The 19945-nt window shown below is 47.5% G+C and overlaps 1 protein-coding gene across 15 annotated transcripts in view; it reads right to left on the reverse strand.

Annotated features, from left to right (window-relative positions):
* Nucleotides 1–19945, reverse strand: part of LOC135552778 (histone-lysine N-methyltransferase MECOM-like) — a 231971-nt gene that overhangs the window by 13091 nt on the left and 198935 nt on the right. For 2 of the 15 annotated variants that reach the window (XM_064984606.1, XM_064984620.1), the window contains 7 exons: nt 18848–18950; nt 18409–18664; nt 17881–18052; nt 17340–17520; nt 2149–3571; nt 1901–1991; nt 978–1004 (listed from right to left, as the gene is read on the reverse strand). In XM_064984606.1, the coding sequence (XP_064840678.1) occupies nt 978–1004; nt 1901–1991; nt 2149–3571; nt 17340–17520; nt 17881–18052; nt 18409–18664; nt 18848–18950 (2253 nt within the window). The remainder of the gene's footprint in view (nt 1–977; nt 1005–1900; nt 1992–2148; nt 3572–17339; nt 17521–17880; nt 18053–18408; nt 18665–18847; nt 18951–19945) is intronic. The other 13 variants (XM_064984617.1, XM_064984616.1, XM_064984612.1 and 10 more) reach the window with 13 other exon arrangements.

A 19945-nucleotide genomic window follows, 5' to 3' on the forward strand; every position in this document is an offset into this window, starting at 1 on the left:
TCTCCGTCCTCTCTGGCTGTTAAGTTCACTTGTGTTCCTCCCTCCGTGAGAACTCTGTATTGTCTACTACTGGTGAGATAAGTCAGAATCAGAACAAACAGCTTTGAGATGTTATAGATTTGTAAATATTTTCAGTCAGGTTCACTAGAACTCATTTGATATAATACGGAGGATGAGAGGTCTAATCGCTGTAACAAGGAGGATAAATGCTCACACATTTACTTAATTGTGATAACCCTCAAAATCCCCTTTAGATGCAACTTCCCCCCTTCCCTTCCTCCTTCTCCTCCTCCTCCTCCTGCTCTGTCTGTGTCTGAACTTGCTTGTTGCTGTAGTGTCTCTGTGGGGCCAGCTGTTGATTAGTTATCTTCAGATGTCAGTGATGCTGAGAGCGCCTTAATTAGTGAGATGCATTCTCAATTGTTGATCTTATCTGGAAACAGATGTCGGAGGGAGGAACTCCCCCTCCCTCCCTGGGTCCCTAAGAGACTGTTACCCTCGCGCTGATACAGAGCAGTCCCCCCTGTCTTACCCGCTCTGTGCCCATTCCAACAGCCCTGCATCACTCTCCAAATAAGTAAATATATATACAACCCTCAGTGCTGTTAGCAGTACAGGGTGGAACCCAGCTAGAAATCCCAGGTCTATCATGTGGACAAATGAGTGATTGTAAATTCATCTAAATGGGAATTTGCAGACATTTACAAGATTATTTGACTAAAATGAGTGAAAAAGAGTATAGCTCGCAAGCTGAGAAAAGCATATTGTTTTTAAAAACGGGTCTAAAATCCAGTGATAAGCGGTGATGGCTTGTAAATGGCTGATGCCTGGTCAGTAGTTGCTGGTGATTGGCCAGAGCCATGCGCAGTCTGAGTGACATGGAGGGTGTTATGATGAGGACCCATACAGACATGGGGTGGTCTGGGGGTTTAGGGGAGGCAGAAGCACAGAGACATGTAGGTGTAGATGAAACTTACCCAGGATCTCTGAACTGGCAAACGAAACTGAGGGGCGGGACAGAAGGAAAAGAGCAGTCAGAACCAGGAAGTAGACCACGGATCAACAGCTTTTTATTGGACGCATATGGGCATTGGGTGGGGGAGTGATGATGTCACAAAGGGTCAGGTGTCTTGGTAACAAAACCCGAAAAGGTCCAACTGTAAAAATATATATATTTTTTTTAAAGAGACCCTGTGGCCAGAGTGTTTCTGGGACTGATTTGTGTGTCCAGACATCATAAAGTCATAAAGATGGCCTAACCCCTGTTACTGTTTCTACTGATAGGACACCTCATTAAGCCACGTGCCACGGCCATGTGGCGTTACAGAGCTAGAGACTGGTTCACAGTGTGGAAAGGGGGCATAAATCAGACGACTCAAACAGCCAGTAAAAACCAGGCCTGAAACGGCTAGTAAAAACCAGGCCTGAAACGGCCAGTTAAAAACGCCAGGCCCTGAGAAAATGCTTTCCTACGGGCCAATTTTCACTGCTGGGAAGAGCGAAAGCATGAATGTCAACGCACGTCAATGCATACACGCGCACTGAGTCATGCTACACACGATAGAGAAATCACAGGCAGCGCAGTCTGGGGGCAAAATTGGGGATCTTTAAAAGGGTATCATTTTTTATATTGTAGTCAAAGACACACATGTGAGAACTTGTCAGTTTGTGCCCTTTTCTGTCTTCCACATCTGGTTCAGATAGCTGTGAACAGGACAGACCAGACCCAAACATGCTTTAGCGTGGATCAGACTGAACACTGCCTCTGGTCCCCATCAGAACCAGACCCCCTCGGACCACCCCCAGACCAACCCCAGATCGCCTCACCCTGCCTGGGCCCCTGGTCTGGCTGTCCCTGTGAAGCAACAGTAACACTGAGATAGAACAGGCCAGGACCTACCTGTGGATGGAAGAGGAAGCCGGGGGCGGGCCGCATGTACTTGTCTTTCAGAGCCTCAAACGGATCGTTCATCTTCCTCTTCTCAACCCTGCTAATATTACAACTCTATCAGTTCTTAGACACCGACACTCAAAAGACATTCACATCCAACGATATAGGAAAAAGTACTTATAGGAAGGTAAAGACTCATATTGCTATATATATTTATATTTATACTGGTGAGGTTCAGTTCTAGAGATTCACAGTACCTGTAGATGGGGTCCATGAACAAGGGGATGGGCCTGGCGTGCTGCAGAGAGGTGTCAGCTTTAGGTAGCTCCATCCCTGCCTTGTCTTCTCCAAACACGTGGATCTTCTTTGATTCCTCCACCCGGGGGGCGTGGCTACTGCTGCGGTTCCTAGTGCCGCCCATGCTCAGATCCAGCGGCTGGTCCTGATTGGTGGAACGTGAGGAGGCCTCCGATTTGGATTTGGAGACTGGGACGAAGGGGGCGAGGACCTTCTCCTCCTGCTTGCGCTTGGTGGTAAGGTCAAAGGGCGACTCAGAGGTCCTGCTCTGGCGCTTCTTAGAGGGTTCGTCAGGTGGGGACTGGGGCTCCCCCTTTAGGCCTGGAGGTCTGAGCTCTCTCTCTGGGAAGGGGTAGACGGGCGGGGAGAAGTTTGGGAAGAAGGGCAGGGGGAACATGGAGGGGTAGGGCAGGGCGCCTACCTTCTTGTCCTGCAGGCCCGCCAGCCCCGTGGAGCCAAAGTACCTCTCAGCGATGGAGGCGATGGCCTTGATGGAGTCATTGACCGCCCCTGAGACAGCCGTGTGCTCGTCCAGCGAGGGAGGGAACAAGGCGGGGCTACCTTGGAACTCCTTAGTGTGGTTACTGATCAGGGTGGTGGGGCTCTGGGGGCCTCTGCCCGCCTTCCTTTTGGGCCCTTTCCCGTTCTCCCGGGGTGCCCTCTCCCGCTGGCCTTCACTTTCCATGTCGCTCTCCAGCTCCGAGCCTGATGTGGTATCTAGGTCGCTCCCACTGGGAGTGCTTACGTCATCCAGATCGCTGCTCTCCGATTGGCTGCTCATCTTGCCGCCGCTGTGCCTCTGCTTGGAGGAGGAGCCATGGGACTGTCGCTGCTCTGTCCCCTGTGGCTGCTCGCTACCTGGCAATGCCTCCTTGCGGAGGGTCTTGAGCAGTTCTCTGGCCTCTTGGGCTTCGGGGCTAGGCGACAGGAGGGGGCTCTTGATGTGCTCCGTACCGGGTCCTAGGGGCCGTCTGACTGGGGAGGTGGCCTGTATGAGAGGGGGTCGGTGGTACAGTCCAGAGGAGAACAGACCCGGGAAGCTGAAGGGGAAGCCAGGAGCTGTCGGAAATGTCAGGCCGCTGTGGTGCCGGTTCCCAAAGTAGTCTGCCAGGCTGGCGCTGCTGTGCCCCATCCCTCCCATAGCGGCCTTGTCCATGGCACCAGGGACACCGGGGAGGGACATGCCTTGGGCATGGGCGAACAACCCCCCTGCCGTGAAATGGTTCTTGCCCTCACAGAAGCGTCGGTGCTTGTTGAGGGAGGAGGTGGTGCTGAACATCTGGCCACAGTCCTTACACTTGATCTGGGTGCGGCAGTCGGCGTGCATGCGCTTGTGTCGGCACAGGTTGGAGAACTGCGTGTAGGACTTGTGGCACACCTCGCCTGCAGGGAGAGGGAGACAGACACGGGGCACTCATAGGCATGTTCAACATCACAAACACACAAGTACATCTCTGACCATAAGTGCCAAGAGTTTTCCCTATGATCCTGTAGTCAGAAAGACCTCCAGGCTTTAGTCGTGACACTACACATGCATTTCAGAATGGGGGACTACAGTACAAGACACCAGCTGGGTATAAGATGTCCTAGTCTGAGAATGTTATTTCAGTGAGGTGAAGGGGGAATGAGATGAGACATCAGATCCTGTCATTGTCATGGGGCTTTGTTCCTCTGGGCTGAGACCAAGTCAGTGGAACTCATCACCTGCACATCAAACACAGTGCACCTCCAGGCATTGTACTCTAAGGAGACCGTAAACAAACACACACAGGTACACACGTACACGTACATACGCACACGTGTGCACACAGACATGCATACACATTAGATATTCATATAACTCACAATAGACAAAAACACACACATGAGCACACATACACACATAGATATGCAGACACATTCAAATATATTAAAATATCACATAACACATGACACACACACACACACACACAGAGGCTCACTTGCAGACACACGGCACAATGGCTCTATTTTGAGCCTGTGAAGGAAGCAGAGTTGAATGAATCCTATCCTGCAGGTCCGGTTCCCAGGGACAGGGCTCACGTCCTTCGCTGCCCACCTCCCCCCTCACCCCCCACTCCCCACTGGCCGAGTCCCGCTCACCCTGTCCCTGTCAGCTAGCTCACTGTAACCTTCCCACAGTCCCTTCTCTGTCTGACTCCACCCTGCTATGTGGCAGACCACATTGTTGAAGAGAACATAGTGGCTAGACCAGGGTTCTCCAACAGGTCTCCAACAGGTCTCCAACAGGTTTCCAACAGGTCTCCAACAGGTTTCCAACAGGTCTCCAACAGGTCTCCAACAGGTCTCCAACAGGTTTCCAACAGGTCTCCAACAGGTTTCAAACAGGTCTCCAACAGGTCTCCAACAGGTTTCCAACAGGTCTCCAACAGGTCTCCAACAGGTCTCCAACAGGTTTCCAACAGGTCTCCAACAGGTCTCCAACAGGTTTCCAACAGGTCTCCAACAGGTTTCCAACAGGTCTCCAACAGGTTTCCAACAGGTTTCCAACAGGTCTCCAACAGGTTTCCAACAGGTCTCCAAAATGTTTCCAACAGGTTTCCAACAGGTCTCCAACAGGTTTCCAACAGGTCTCCAACAGGTTTCCAACAGGTCTCCAACAGGTTTCCAACAGGTTTCCAACAGGTTGCCAACAGGTCTCCAACAGGTTTCCAACAGGTCTCCAACAGGTTTCCAACAGGTCTCCAACAGGTCTCCAACAGGTTTCCAACAGGTCTCCAACAGGTTTCCAACAGGTCTCCAACAGGTCTCCAACAGGTTTCCAACAGGTTTCCAACAGGTCTCCAACAGGTTTCCAACAGGTCTTCAACAGGTCTCCAACAGGTCTCCAACAGGTCTCCAACAGGTTTCCAACAGGTCTCCAACAGGTTTCCAACAGGTCTCCAACAGGTCTCCAACAGGTCTCCAAAAGGTCTCCAACAGGTCTCCAACAGGTCTCCAACAGGTTTCCAACAGGTCTCCAACAGGTTTCCAACAGGTCTCCAACAGGTCTCCAACAGGTCTCCAAAAGGTCTCCAACAGGTTTCCAACAGGTTTCCAACAGGTCTCCAACAGGTTTCCAACAGGTCTCCAACAGGTTTCCAACAGATCTCCAACAGGTTTCCAACAGGTTTCCAACAGGTCTCCAACAGGTTTCCAACAGGTCTCCAACAGGTCTCCAACAGCTACCAGTAGCTCACAGCCCACAGCCCACATATGAGTAGCTTGCCAAACAATTCTGAAAGTACATGCAATTTTTCACCAAAAAAACAGTGATAAACAAATCTCACAAGTATCAGTCACCGTAAGCTCCCAGCTATTATCTAACATTATGCCAACCCTGGTTAGCCACTATTTGCTTAAAAAGCCAATCCTAACACAATGTCTGCCAATTAATTTCCAGCAATATTGCCCCGTCTGTCTATGTAGTTCGCACGTTTGTCTATCACTCCGTGTGCATCCAGTTGATGTGATACCATCTTGTGGGTTGACAGAAATACATTCCCTAAAACCTTCTCAATGAAATGTTGAATGCAAAGTAGGCTTACCTGGCAGATGTATATAATGAGTAAGTATATCATTTGTATCTATTATTTGCTATTTGCAAATTTTTCCATGAAATGAGCAACAGTAGTACAGAACCATCATTTCTCACTCGCTAGACGCACAATTAATGGCGCCGGAGGGGATGACTGCCATTTTACGGGCTCCTAACCAGCTGTGCTGTCGACGAGTAGGTAAGCCACCACTTCCCTCCGTATTATTGGCCAACGTGCAATTTTGGAAAACAAACGGGATGATCTACGATTAAGACTATGCTACCAACAGGACATTAAAAACTGTAATATTTTATGTTTCACCGAGACGTGGCTGAACGACGATAGAGCTAGCTGGCTTCTCCATGCATCGGCAGGACAGAGCAGCTACGTCTGGTAAGACGAGGGGCGGGGGTGTGTGTCTATTTGTCAATAACTGCTGGTGCGCGATGTCTAATATTAAAGAAGACTAAAGGTATTGCTTGCCTGAGGTAGAATACCTCATGACAATCTGTAGACCACACTATCTACCAAAATAGTTCTTATCTATATTATTCATAGCCGTCTATTTACCTCCACAAACTGATGCTGGCAATGATTAAGGCCATAAGCAAACAAGAAAATGCTTATCCAGAAGTGGTGCAGCTAGTGGCCGGGGACTTTAACGCAGGCAAATTAAATCCATTTTACCTCATTTCTATCAGCATGTCACATGTGCAGCCAGAGGAGAAAAAAACACTAGACCACTTTTACCCGACACACAGAGATGCATACAAAGCTCTCCCTCGTCCTCCATTTGGCAAATTTAACCATAATTATATCCACCTGATTCCTGCTTACAAGCAAAAACTAAAGCAGGAAGTACCAGTTACTTGCTCAATACGGAAGTACTCAGATGATGCGGATCCTATGTCACAGGACTGTTTTTCTTGCACAGACTGGAATATGTTCCGGGATTCACCCAATGGCGTTGAGGAGTATACCACCTCAGTCACTGGCTTCATCAATAAGTGCATCGGCGATGTCGTCCCCAAAGTGACCATATGCACATTTCCCAACCAGAAACCATGGACTAAAGGCAACATCCGCAACGAGCTATAGGCTAGAGCTGCCACTTTCAAGGAGAAGGACACTAATCTGGACGCTTATAAGACATTCCTCTATGCCCTCAGATGAACCATCAAACTGTAACGGTTTTCTGTAGGCGAAGGAGAGTCGGACCAACCCCCCCCCCCCTAAGGTGCGGACACCCGGACGCACATCAAAACAATAGGGAGGGTCCGGGTGGGCGTCTGTCCATGGTGGCGGCTCCGGGTCCGGCGCGGGACGTGGAACCCACTCTATAAATGTCTTTGTGCCCCCTCCTCGCGTCCTAGGATAGTCCACCTTTGCCGCCGACCATGGCCTAGTAGTCCTCACCCAGAATCCCACTGGACTGAGGGGCAGCGCGGGACTGAGGGGCAGCTCGGGACAGAGGGGCAGCTCGGGACTGAGGGGAAGCTCAGCACTGAGAGGAAGCTCGGGACAGAGAGGAAGCCCGGCACTGAGAGGAAGCCCAGCACTGAGAGGAAGCTCAGCCAGGTATTTGGATCCGGCAGATCCTGGCTGGTTGACAGTTCTGGCAGATCCTGGCTGACTGGCAGATCTGGAAGAGTCTGGTTGACTGGCAGATCTGGAAGAATCTGGTTGACTGGCAGATCTGGAAGAGTCTGGCTGACTGGCGGATCTGGAAGAGTCTGGCTGACTGACGGATCTGGCTGCTCCATGTTGACTGGCGGCTCTGGCTGCTCCATGTAAACTGACAGCTCTGGCGGCTTCTTGCAGACTGACAGCTCTGGCTGCTCCATGCAGACTGGCAGCTCCATGCAGACTGACAGCTCCTTGCAGACTGACAGCTCCTTGCAGACTGACAGCTCCTTGTAGACTGGCAGTTCCTTGCAGACTGACAGCTCCATGCAGACTGGCAGCTCCGGCTGCTCCATGCAGACAGACAGCTCCATGCAGACTGGCAGCTCCGGCTGTTCCATGAAGACTGACAGCTCTGGCTGCTCCATGCAGACTGACAGCTCTGGCTGCTCCATGTAGACTGACAGCTCTGGCTGCTCCATGTAGACTGACAGCTCTGGCTGCTCCATGTAGACTGACAGCTCTGGCTGCTCCATGCAGACTGACAGCTCTGGCTGCTCCATGTAGACTGACAGCTCTGGCTGCTCCATGCCGACTGACAGCTCGGGCTGCGCTAAACAGGCGGGAGACTCCAGCAGCGCTGTAGAGGAGGAAGGCTCTGGCTGCGCTAAACAGGCGGGAGACTCCAGCAGCGCAGGAGAGGAGGAAGGCTCTGGCTGCGCTAAACAGGCGGGAGACTCCAGCAGCGCTGTAGAGGAGGAAGGCTCCGACAGCGCTGAACAGGCGGGAGGCTCCGGCGGCGCAGGAGAGGCGAGGCGAGGCGCACTGTAGGCCTGATGCGAGGTGCTGGCACTGGTGGTACTGGGCCGAGGACACGCACAGGAAGCCTGGTGCGGGGAGCTGCCACCGGAGGGCTGGTGTGTGGAGGTGGCACAGGATGGGCTAGACCGTGAAGGCGTACTGGGATGGGATGTGCACAGGAGGCCTGGTGCGTGAGGCTGGCACCAACTTCACCAGCCGACTAACACGCACCTCAGGACGAGTATGGAGCGCTGACCCAGGTGCCATCAAATCCCTGACACGTTCCGTCGGGCGAATTCCATGCAAAAAGCACCAACACAGCAACTCCCTCATCTCTCTCTCCTCCAATTTCCCCATTAACTCCTTCACAGTCTCTGCTTCGCTCACCTCCAACACCGGTTCTGGTCTCCTCCTTGGCTCCTCACGATAAACAGGGAGAGTGGGCTCAGGTCTGACTCCTGACTCTGCCACACTGTCCCTGAGCCCCCCCCCCAAGAAATTTTTGGGGCTGACTGTCGGGCTTCCATCCGCGTCGCCGCGCTGCCTCCTCATACCAGCGTCTCTCAGCTCTCTCCGCCTCCAGTTCCTCTTTGGGGCGGCGGTATTCTCCAGGCTGATCCCAGGGTCCTTCTCCGAACAATTCGTCCTCCCATGTCCATTCCTCTCTTTGCTGCACCTGCCTGTGGACACGTTGCTTGGTCCGTTTGTGGTGGGTGATTCTGTAACGGTTTTCTGTAGGCGAAGGAGAGTCGGACCAAAATGCAGCGTGTAGATTGCGATCCATGTTTAATGAAAACGTAAAACACGAATCAATACAAATACTACAAAACAAAAAGAACGTAACGAAAACCGAAACAGCCTATAGTAGTGTAAACTAACATAGAGACAGGAACAAGGACACTAAGGACAATCACCCACGAAACACACAAAGAATATGGCTACCTAAATATGGTTCCCAATCAGAGACAACGAATAATCACCTGACTCTGATTGAGAACTGCCTCAGGCAGCCAATGACTATGCTATACACCCCACACAACCCCAAGACGAAACACACCACAAATAAACCCATGTCACACCCTGGCCTGACCAATAAATGAAGACAAACATAATAAATATAGACCAGGGCGTGACACAAACAGGCAAAGCGTCAATAAAGGACTAAGACTGAATCCTACTACACCGGCTCCGATGCTTGTCGGATGTGGCAGGACTTGAAAAGTATTACGGACTAGAAAGGGAAACCCATCCACGAGCTGCCCAGTGACGCGAGCCTACCAGTTAAGCTAAATGCCTTTTATGCTTGCATCAAGGCAAGCAACACTGAAGCATGCATGAGTGCACCAGCTGTTCCGAATGATCATGTGATCACTCTCTCTGTAGCCGATGTCAGCAATACCTTTAAACAGGTCAACATTTACAAAGCCGCGGGACATTACCAGGACATGTACTTGAAGCATGCGTGGACCAACTGGAAAGTGCCTTCACTGACATTTACAACCTCTCCCTGACCGAGTCTGTAATACTTACATGTTTCAAACAGACCACCATAGTTCCTGTGCTCAAGAAAGCGAAGGTAACCTACCTGAATGATTACAGCCCCGTAGCACTCACATCAGTAGCCATGAAGTGCTTTGAAAGGCTGGTCATGGCTCACATCAACACCATCATGTCGGAAACCCTAGACCCACTCCAATTTACATACTGCCCCAACAGATCCACAGATGACGCAATCTCAATCGCACTCCACACTGCCCTTTCCCACCTGGACAAAAGGAACACCTATGTGAGAATGCTGTTCATTGACTTCAACTCAGCATTAAACACCATAGTGTTCACAAAGCTCATCACTAAGCTAAGAACCCTGGAACTAAACACATTCCTCTGCAACTGGATCCTGGACTTCCCGATGGGCCGCCCCCAGATGGTAACGGTATGCAACAACACATCTGGCACGCTGATCCTCATCACTGGGGCCCATCAGGGGTGCATGCTTAGTCCCATCCTGTACTCCCTGTTCCATCACAACTGCATGGCCAAGCATGACTCCAACACCATCATTAAGTTTGCTGACGACACAACAGTGGTAGGCCTGATCACCAACAACGATGAGACGGCCTATAGGGAGGAGGTCTGAGACCTCTCCCTCAATGTCAGCAAGACAAAGGAGCTGATCGTGGACTATAGGAAAAGGAGGGCCGAACAGGCCCCCGTTAACATCGACGGGGCTGAAGTGGAGCAGGTCGAGAGTTTCAAGTTCCTTAGTGTACACATCACCAACAAACTATCATGGTGCTAACATACCAAGACAGTTGTGAAGAGGGCACAACAACATATTTTCCCCCTCAGGAGACTGAAAAGATTTGGCATGGGTCCCCAGATCCTCAAAAGGTTCTACAGCTGCACCATAGAGAGCCTCCTGACCATTTGCATCAACACGTGGTATGGCAACTGCTTGGCATCCGACCGTAAGCCGTAAGGCCCAGTGCATCACTGGGGCCAAGGTTCCTGACATCCAGGACCAATATACTAGGCGGTGTCAGAGGAAGGCCCAACAATTTTTCATAGACTCCAGTCACCCAAGTCATAGACTGTTCTCTCTGCTACCGCAAGTCAAGCGGTACCGGAGCGCCAAGTCTAGGACCAAAAGGCTCCTTAACAGCTTCTACCCCTAAGCCATAAGACTGCTGAACAAATGGCCACCCTGACTTTTTACATTGACCCTCCCCACCCCACCCCACCCTCCCACCCATTTGTTTTTACAATGCTGCTACTCGCTGTTTATTATCTAGGCATAGTCACTTTACAAATGACCTCGACTAACCTGTACCTCCGCACATTGACTCGGTACCGTTAGCCCCTGTATATAGCATTGTTATTGTTATGTAATTTTCTTGTGTTACTTTTATATATATATATATATATTTTTTCACTTTAGATTATTTTGTAAATATTTTCATAACTCTATTTCTTGAACTGCATTGTTGGTTAAGGGCTTGCATTGTTGGTTAAGGGCTTGCATTGTTGGTTAAGGACTTGTAAGTGCAGCAGGTAGCCTAGTGGAGTGGTTAGAGCGTTGGACTAGTAACCGAAAGTTTGCAAGATCGAATTCCCGAGCTGACAAGGTGAAAATCTGTCATTCTGCCCCTGAACAAGGCAGTTAACCCACCGTTCCGAGGCCGTCATTGAAAATAATAATGAGTTGGTAACTAGTTAAATGAAGGTCATATAAAAAAGTGTTTCACCTTTTGAATTCGGTGCATGTGTCAAATAACATTTGATTAAAGGGGAATTATACAAAAAAAATCTACATTTTTTACATTTTCTTCCAGACCAAAAAAAGGTATTCTGAGTTGCTTGTGACATGGCTCTCATGCTAGAAACAGTCATATAGAGATCATATCTATACATACAGTAGCTTCTGGATAATAGTTATTCTGTTTCATATAGTCTATTGGAATTCTCTATTTCTACATTCTTTATTCTACATTGGCATCCGTAAAAATGGAAAGTGGATGACAATTTCGATATCAAAACATACTCTTAAATAATATCTATGATATTGAATAATATTGAAATCTATAACTATATTGATTCAAGTATTTACTCATCATACAGTATGTAGTCTAAAGGTGATTGTTTTTCATATGGTGGTATAGAAATGCATTTGGGAATCTTGGGTAAGACAATGACGTGCATACCTTGCTGTTATAATTAATGTTCTTCGAATCCAGGGCAAAGATCTCAAAATGAATGATTAAGTCTTTGAAGGAGTCAACGTCGTAATTGATCAAGAGATGTTGAGTCTAGGCGTAAATATTTGATGCGCCTGAGGCTCGTTGGCTAACGTGGGTGTTGTTATCCGTTTCCTCTCTGTTGTAGAACGAGTAGAAACAGTGGCTGTAAATCACACACTCCTGACATTTACAGACTTACAACAGACACACATGACACACAGGGTGTGAGGGACCTGATCCACTCCACACGTGTGTTTTGTCAGCTCACCATAAACTGTAACTAAATATTATAAACACATTCCTGTGAAGAGCAGCTTTGAGTAAGACAGCCCCAGTGTCTGAATGAATGATTATGGCCAGAGTGGTCTACAGAAAGCCACCAGCATAGGCTTTCCACCTTGGTACACACACACACACACACACACACACACACACACACACACACACACACACACACACACACACACACGCGCGCGCATGCACACACACACACATAGGCATGGACACAAGCAGGCATGTACGTGGACAGACACACGCACACAGACAAACACATGGACACACACACATCACATGGACACACAAACATGGACACACACACACGCGTATACAATACAGTACGCTGACCGACATGTTGCTCACACAGGCAAACAAACATGGAGGACGGACACACACATGGTCTCTAACACATCTGTCAGGGCAGAGGGTGTTCTGTCTTTTTTCACAGTCTTTAGCTGTTTTTAAACCTGCATATTTTCAACTGATTACTGCAAATGGACTCCCATTTGGAGCACAGTGGAGGTGACATGTGGTTGCTATTTGTGTGGAATGGTGCGTTTGGAGGGGGAGGCAAGGGAGGGGGGAGATGGGGGTCCGCAGGCGGACACAGCCCTTCTGCCCTGTGTGTGGGGTCATCGTGCGGGGTCACGGAGCTGGGGTCAAAGGGTGAAGGTCATTGTGCTTTGGTGTGTGAGGTGAAAGATTGAGAAATCATTATTAAGGCCAGGAGATTGTCCTGACTACTTCAGCTAACAAGGAAAAACTCTGAAAATAGGTTTTCTCTGAAAAGCAAAACTGGGGTCTGGTCAATATGTGTTGTGGTTGTGGTTATGGTTGTGATGTTAGACCACAGGGCTTTGCATTTACAGGGAGTGTGAGAGAGAGTGGGGTCAAAGATAGGAGCTCTGGGGTCAACATGGTGGAGGTCACGGCTGGTTGAACAGGTCAATGTGTGGGACAACAGTAGGGTTAAAACGTGAGGTCATAGTGTGAGGTCATTGCTAGGGGTCACTGGGTCAGCATGGTGTGTGGTTGCTGAGATGGGGGAATGGGACACGTACTGCTTTTGTTCAACTATTAACAGAAATAGCACTCGCTTGTGACTACAATTCCTGTGGAATGAAAAATGTTATGCTCTCCTTTTGCAATCTTGTAGATTATAGATAGAGTATGTACATATTACCACAATCAACATGACACTTTCAAAATTAAGTCAGTACCATTCAAAATATCATACATGAAATGTATAGAATTAATCCTACTATCACAACATATTATATTCAATGATATTCAAAATTGATAGATAATAAATAATACCAAATAATATTAATTCATATTAAAGTGTTACTGATTGGAGATTTTTTATGACTTAAAGGACTGATATTTAAAGGGGCATTTGACCCTAAAACCACTTGTTCATATTTTTCTCATCAGTGTACCGTTAATATGGTTTTAAAATATTATATTGCAATTATATTGCACTTATACAGTACCAGTCAAAAGTTTAGACACATCTACTCATTCAAGGGTTTTTCTTTATTTTTACTATTTTCTACATTGTAGAATAATAGAGAAGACATCAACACTATGAAATGACACATATGGAATCATGAAGGAACCAAAAAAGGGTTAAACAAATCTAAATACAGTGCCTTGCGAAAGTATTCGGCCCCCTTGAACTTTGCAACCTTTTGCCACATTTCAGGCTTCAAACATAAAGATATAAAACTGTATTTTTTTGTGAAGAATCAACAACAAGTGGGACACAATCATGAAGTGGAACCACATTTATTGGATATTTCAAACTTTTTTAACAAATCAAAAACTGAAAAATTAGGCGTGCAAAATTATTCAGCCCCTTTACTTTCAGTGCAGCAAACTCTCTCCAGAAGTTCAGTGAGGATCTCTGAATGATCCAATGTTGACCTAAATGACTAATGATGATAAATACAATCCACCTGTGTGTAATCAAGTCTCCGTATAAATGCACCTGCACTGTGATAGTCTCAGAGGTCCGTTAAAAGCGCAGAGAGCATCATGAAGAACAAGGAACACCAGGCAGGTCCGAGATACTGTTGTGAAGAAGTTTAAAGCCGGATTTGGATACAAAAAGATTTCCCAAGCTTTAAACATCCCAAGGAGCACTGTGCAAGCGATAATATTGAAATGGAAGGAGTATCAGACCACTGCAAAACTACCAAGACCTGGCTGTCCCTCTAAACTTTCAGCTCATACAAGGAGAAGACTGATCAGAGATGCAGCCAAGAGGCCCATGATCACTTTGGATGAACCGCAGAGATCTACAGCTGAGGTGGGAGACTCTGTCCATAGGACAACAATCAGTCATATATTGCACAAATCTGGCCTTTATGGAAGAGTGGCAAGAAGAAAGCCATTTCTTAAAGATATCCATAAAAAGTGTCGTTTAAAGTTTGCCATAAGCCACATGGGAGACACACCAAACATGTGGAAGAAGGTGCTCTGGTCAGATGAAACCAAAATTGAACTTTTTGGTAACAATGCAAAACGTTATGTTTGGCGTAAAAGCAACACTGCTCATCACCCTGAACACACCATACCCACTGTCAAACATGGTGATGGCAGCATCATGGTTTGGGCCTGCTTTTCTTCAGCAGGGACAGGGAAGATGGTTACAATTGATGGGAAGATGGATGGAGCCAAATACAGGACCATTCTGGAAGAAAACCTGATGGAGTCTGCAAAAGACCTGAGACTGGGACGGAGATTTGTCTTCCAACAAGACAATGATCCAAAACATAAAGCAAAATCTACAATGGAATGGTTCAAAAATAAACATATCCAGGTGTTAGAATGGCCAAGTCAAAGTCCAGACCTGAATCCAATCGAGAATCTGTGGAAAGAACTGAAAACTGCTGTTCACAAATGCTCTCTATCCAACCTCACTTAGCTCGAGCTGTTTTGCAAGGAGGAATGGGAAAAAATTCAGTCTCTCGATGTGCAAAACTGATAGAGACATACCCCAAGCCACTTACAGCTGTAATCGCAGCAAAAGGTGGCGCTACAAAGTATTAACTTAAGGGGGCTGAATAATTTTGCATGCCCAATTTTTCAGTTTTTGATTTGTTAAAAAAGTTTGAAATATCCAATAAATGTCGTTCCACTTCATGATTGTGTCCCACTTGTTGTTGATTCTTCACAAAAAATACAGTTTTATATCTTTATGTTTGAAGCCTGAAATGTGGCAAAAGGTCGCAAAGTTCAAGGGGGCCGAATACTTTCGCAAGGCACTGTATATTATATATTTGAGATTCTTCAAAGTAGCCACCCTTTGCCTTGATGACAGCTTTACACACTCTTGCCATTCTCTCAACCAGCTTCATGAGGTAGTCACCTGGAATGCATTTCAAGGTGTGCCTTGTTAAAAGTTAATTTGTGGAATTTCTTTCCTTCTTAATGCGTTATCAGTTGTGTTGTGACAAGGTTGGGGTGATATACAGAAGATAACCCTATTTGATAAAATATCAAGTCCATAGTAGGGCAAGAACAGCTCAAATAAGCAAAGAGAAATGACAGTCCATCATTACTTTTAAACATGAATGTCAGTCAATACGGAAAGTTTCAAGAACTTTGAAAGTGTATTCAAGTGTAGTCGCACAAACCATCAAGCGCTATGATGAAACTGGCTCTCAAAAGGCCCGCCACAGGAAAAGAACCCAGAGTTACCTCTGCTGCAGAGGATACGTTCATTAGAGTTAATTGAACCTCAGATTGCAGCGCAAATAAATGCTTCACAGAGTTCAAGTAACAGAACATATCATCATCAACTGTTCAGAGGAGACTGCGTGAATCAGGCTTTCATGGTCGAATTGCTGCAAAGAAACCACTACTAGACATGTTTGGGCCAAGAAACACGAGCAATGGACATTAGACCAGTGGAGATCTGTCCTTGGTCTGATGAGTCCAAATTTGAAATTTTTGGTTCTAACCGCCGTGTATTTGTGAGACACAGGCTAGGTGAACGGATGATCTCCGTTTGTGTGGTTCCCACCGTGAAGCATGGAGGAGGAGGTGTGATGATTTGTGAGAGTGCTTTGTAGGTGACACTGTATGTGATTCATTTAGAATTCAAGGCACACTTAACAAGCTTGGTACCACAGCATTCTGCAGTAATACGCCATCCATCTGGTTTGCGTTTTTTTTAAACCTTTATTTAACTAGGCAAGTCAGTTAAGAACAAATTCTTATTTTCAATGACGGCCTAGGAACAGTGGGTTAACTGCCTGTTCAGGGGCAGAACGACAGATTTGTACCATGTCAGCTTAGTGGGACGATAATTTGTTTTTCAACAGGACAATGACCCAACACACCTCCAGGCTGTGTAAGGGCTATTTGACCAAGAAGGAGAGTGAGGGAGTGCTGCATCAGATGATCTGGCCTCCACAATCACCCGGCCTCAACCCAATTGAGATGAGTTGGACCACAGAGTGTAGGAAAAGCAGCAAATAAGTTGGAAAAGCATTCCAGTTGAAGCTGGTTGAGAGAATGCCAAAAGTGTGCAAAGCTATCGTCAAGGCGAAGGGTGGCTACTTTGAAGAATCTAAAACATAACATATATTTTGATATGTTTAACACTTTTTTGGTTCCAACATGATTCCTTATGTGTTATTTCATTGTGTCGATGTGTTCTCTATTATTCTACAATATAGAAAATAGTAAAAATAAAGAAAACCCCTTGATTGAGTAGGTGTGTCCAAACTTCTGACTGGTACTGTATGTTCAAGCCTCATAGCTATTATAATAGAATACCTGTGTTTACTTCCTGGAAAAGTCTCATGGTTATGCCAAATGAATCCTAATGAGATGTTATGCTCTTGCTTGATTTTGGGCTTCAGGAAAATGGAAGCAATATGTCTTCAAAACTTGAATGTTTTCTTGGACTGTATCAAAAGTGGACTAATGAAGCATATATGAAGAAATGGTTTTCAAGTGAAATTCCTTTTAAAAACAATTAGAGGGTCAAAGTCGGTATGGTACTGCTTTATAATCTATCATGTAACTAACATGTCAACTGGTAATATGACCAGGTAAGAACATAAGAGAAGGGGTGTTTTAGCGATTTTTCTAAATGAGTTCCAACAAGCTCGTAGAATATGTGGAAAAAGCGTGCAGACTTACATATGAAGGGTCTGAGTGACTTACATATGAAGGGCTTGACACTGCTGTGGATGTGCTTGTGCTGCTTCAGGCCAGAGGACGTGGCAAAGGTCTTCCCGCAATCGGGACAGGCGTGAGCCCGCGCCCCCACATGCTGCGAGCGGATGTGCCTCTGCAGGTTACTGGGGTCTGTGAACACCTGCTGGGGGGGGGGACGAAGGAACACATGGGGGGGGGTCACCCATCTGCGACTATGGATGTGGTACATGTAGGAGCTGCATGCACACAATTGATCACACATTCAACATATAATCTAAGATAGGGCACTCGATCCGTGGTCCTGGAGAGCCACCCACCTGTAGGTTTCTGCTCCAACCCCAGTAGTACCAAACCTGATTCAGTTTATCAACCAGTTAATTATTACAATCTGGTGCGCTACATTAAGGTTAGAGGGAAAACGTACTGTCGTGCTCCAGGAACAGGGTTGGAGAGTCATGCTTTAGTAACATACACATGAACCCACCCACCCACAACCCACCTACCCACCCAAACACAACTGTACCTTTGAGCAGGTACATGACTGTACCTTTGTGCAGTTTTCACATTCGTAGTGCTTGCCACTGTCATGTGACATCTGATGACGAATCAGGTTGGATTTCCAGTTGAAGGCCTTGGGGCACTGGTCACACTTGTAATCCCTCTCCTCTGAGTGAGACAGAGAGTGAGCTTCCAGGCTGCAGGAGAGACGGACGGACAGACAGACAGACACAACAACATTATTACAACACTGCATCACTAGCCTCTCAACTAAAAACAACCCAATGATGTAGGTTGGATTTGGGAGTAAAATGAACGATGTGTGCAAACAAAGACCTTGACCAGGATCAATAATAGTTAAAATGACACTGTCACCGTTCACTACAATATTATCATCAAGACAACTATAGATTCAGGTTGATGTGCAGTTGATACGGAGCCATCATCAGGCATGTGAGGGGGTGCAGGTTGAGTGACATAGAGGGGTTCTAAGCCGAAGGGGCCTGAGTTTTCCCGGTCTTATCAACAAGGGGGAAGGAGGACACCTTCTCACCTCTGGAGATCAGGGAACACCTGGTCACACTCTTTACACTCCTGGGGACCGTTGTGGTCGTGGTGGCTGAGGCTGTGGGACAGGTGCAGATCGTGGGGCTCCAGGCCCTCGGGGCCCTCCAGGTCACTACTGTCCCCTCCAGGGATCCCCAGGAAGGCTGAGGGGGGCATCCCACATGGAACCTTCTGGTGGTCCAGTAGCTCAGAGACAGACTCAAAGAGCTGGTCACAATCCTCACAGCGATACTGTCTCTCCTCTGGACAGGGGGAAGGAAGGGGAGGAATATGTTAGGTGTGTGTGTGTGTGTGTGTGTGTGTGTGTGTGTGTGTGTGTGTGTGTGTGTGTGTGTGTGTGTGTGTGTGTGTGTGTGTGTGTGTGTGTGTGTGTGTGTGTGTGTGTGTGTGTGTGTGTGTGTGTGTGTGTGTGTGTGTGAACTGACCGTGCATATCAGGAGCCATGGTGTCACATGAATACTGCTCTGCCTTCATGAACAAAAGCAGCTCCTCGCCTGGTTGGATCTCTTGAGTCACTCTGTAGAAGATCTGCAAAACACACACACACAGATTTAAACAGCATATACACACATACATGAATACACACACACACACTCAAAACCTTGTCCACCAACACTATATAACACACTCACATCCACTTTACTGAAACAAAAACACACCGATGCAGAAAGCAAACACACTTTGACTCAACACAAATAAACACACACACACACCTAACATATTCCTCCCCTTCCTCATGGTCCTAGTGCATTGAGTGACAGAAAATATGTACTAAAGGTCACATGACTACCCGTGGAGCTACATGTATACAGTACATTCACAGGCAAACACTTCCATGCACAGCATATACACGCTACGCCATACACAAACACACATTCACACACACTACTACACACTACACACACAATCCACAGACTCCAAGGTGTATAGTGAATGGGTCATCTGAGAGACCCTGGGATCTCTGGGACTTCCCATACGAACACAATGGATGCCCTGCCAAACAATCACAGATGGCGTTATTTTTGGCATGCCTTGAAGGTTTAACTTATTAACTTCCCTTACAGCACCGTGGTGACATTTGGACGGGGGGACTGGGACGAGGGGGGATTATTAGAAATGTGACAGGGGAGTCTTCTGGGAAGGGCGCGGGTCACAGGGACACTGGCCCTGGGAGATAACGTACCTAGCTCGCCATGACATCAGTGCGGCGGGGCGGCAGCGAGGGCGAGGGACAAGAGGCATGGTCAGAGGGGAGCCAGTCTCGACCCCATTGTTCAGGAGGAGAATGCAGGGAACTGTGAGGGTCCCGATAGCCGAGCCAGCCATAAGAACACAGCTATCAAGGGTACAGCGAACCTGATCGCAGATGTGTTTATGCTGTCTTGCGTGACAATGAGTAACAAGGAGTTGGCAAGACAGCACAAACTGATCTAGGATCAGGGTACAGCTGCTAGTGGACCGTGGCACATGGGGCAGAATGTGGCAGTGGCAGCGGGGAGCGAGTTGAAGATACTGTAGCTAGT

The sequence above is a fragment of the Oncorhynchus masou genome, chromosome 13 (genome assembly GCF_036934945.1).
Source record: "Oncorhynchus masou masou isolate Uvic2021 chromosome 13, UVic_Omas_1.1, whole genome shotgun sequence".
In the NCBI taxonomy this organism is placed as follows: Eukaryota; Metazoa; Chordata; class Actinopteri; order Salmoniformes; family Salmonidae; genus Oncorhynchus; species Oncorhynchus masou.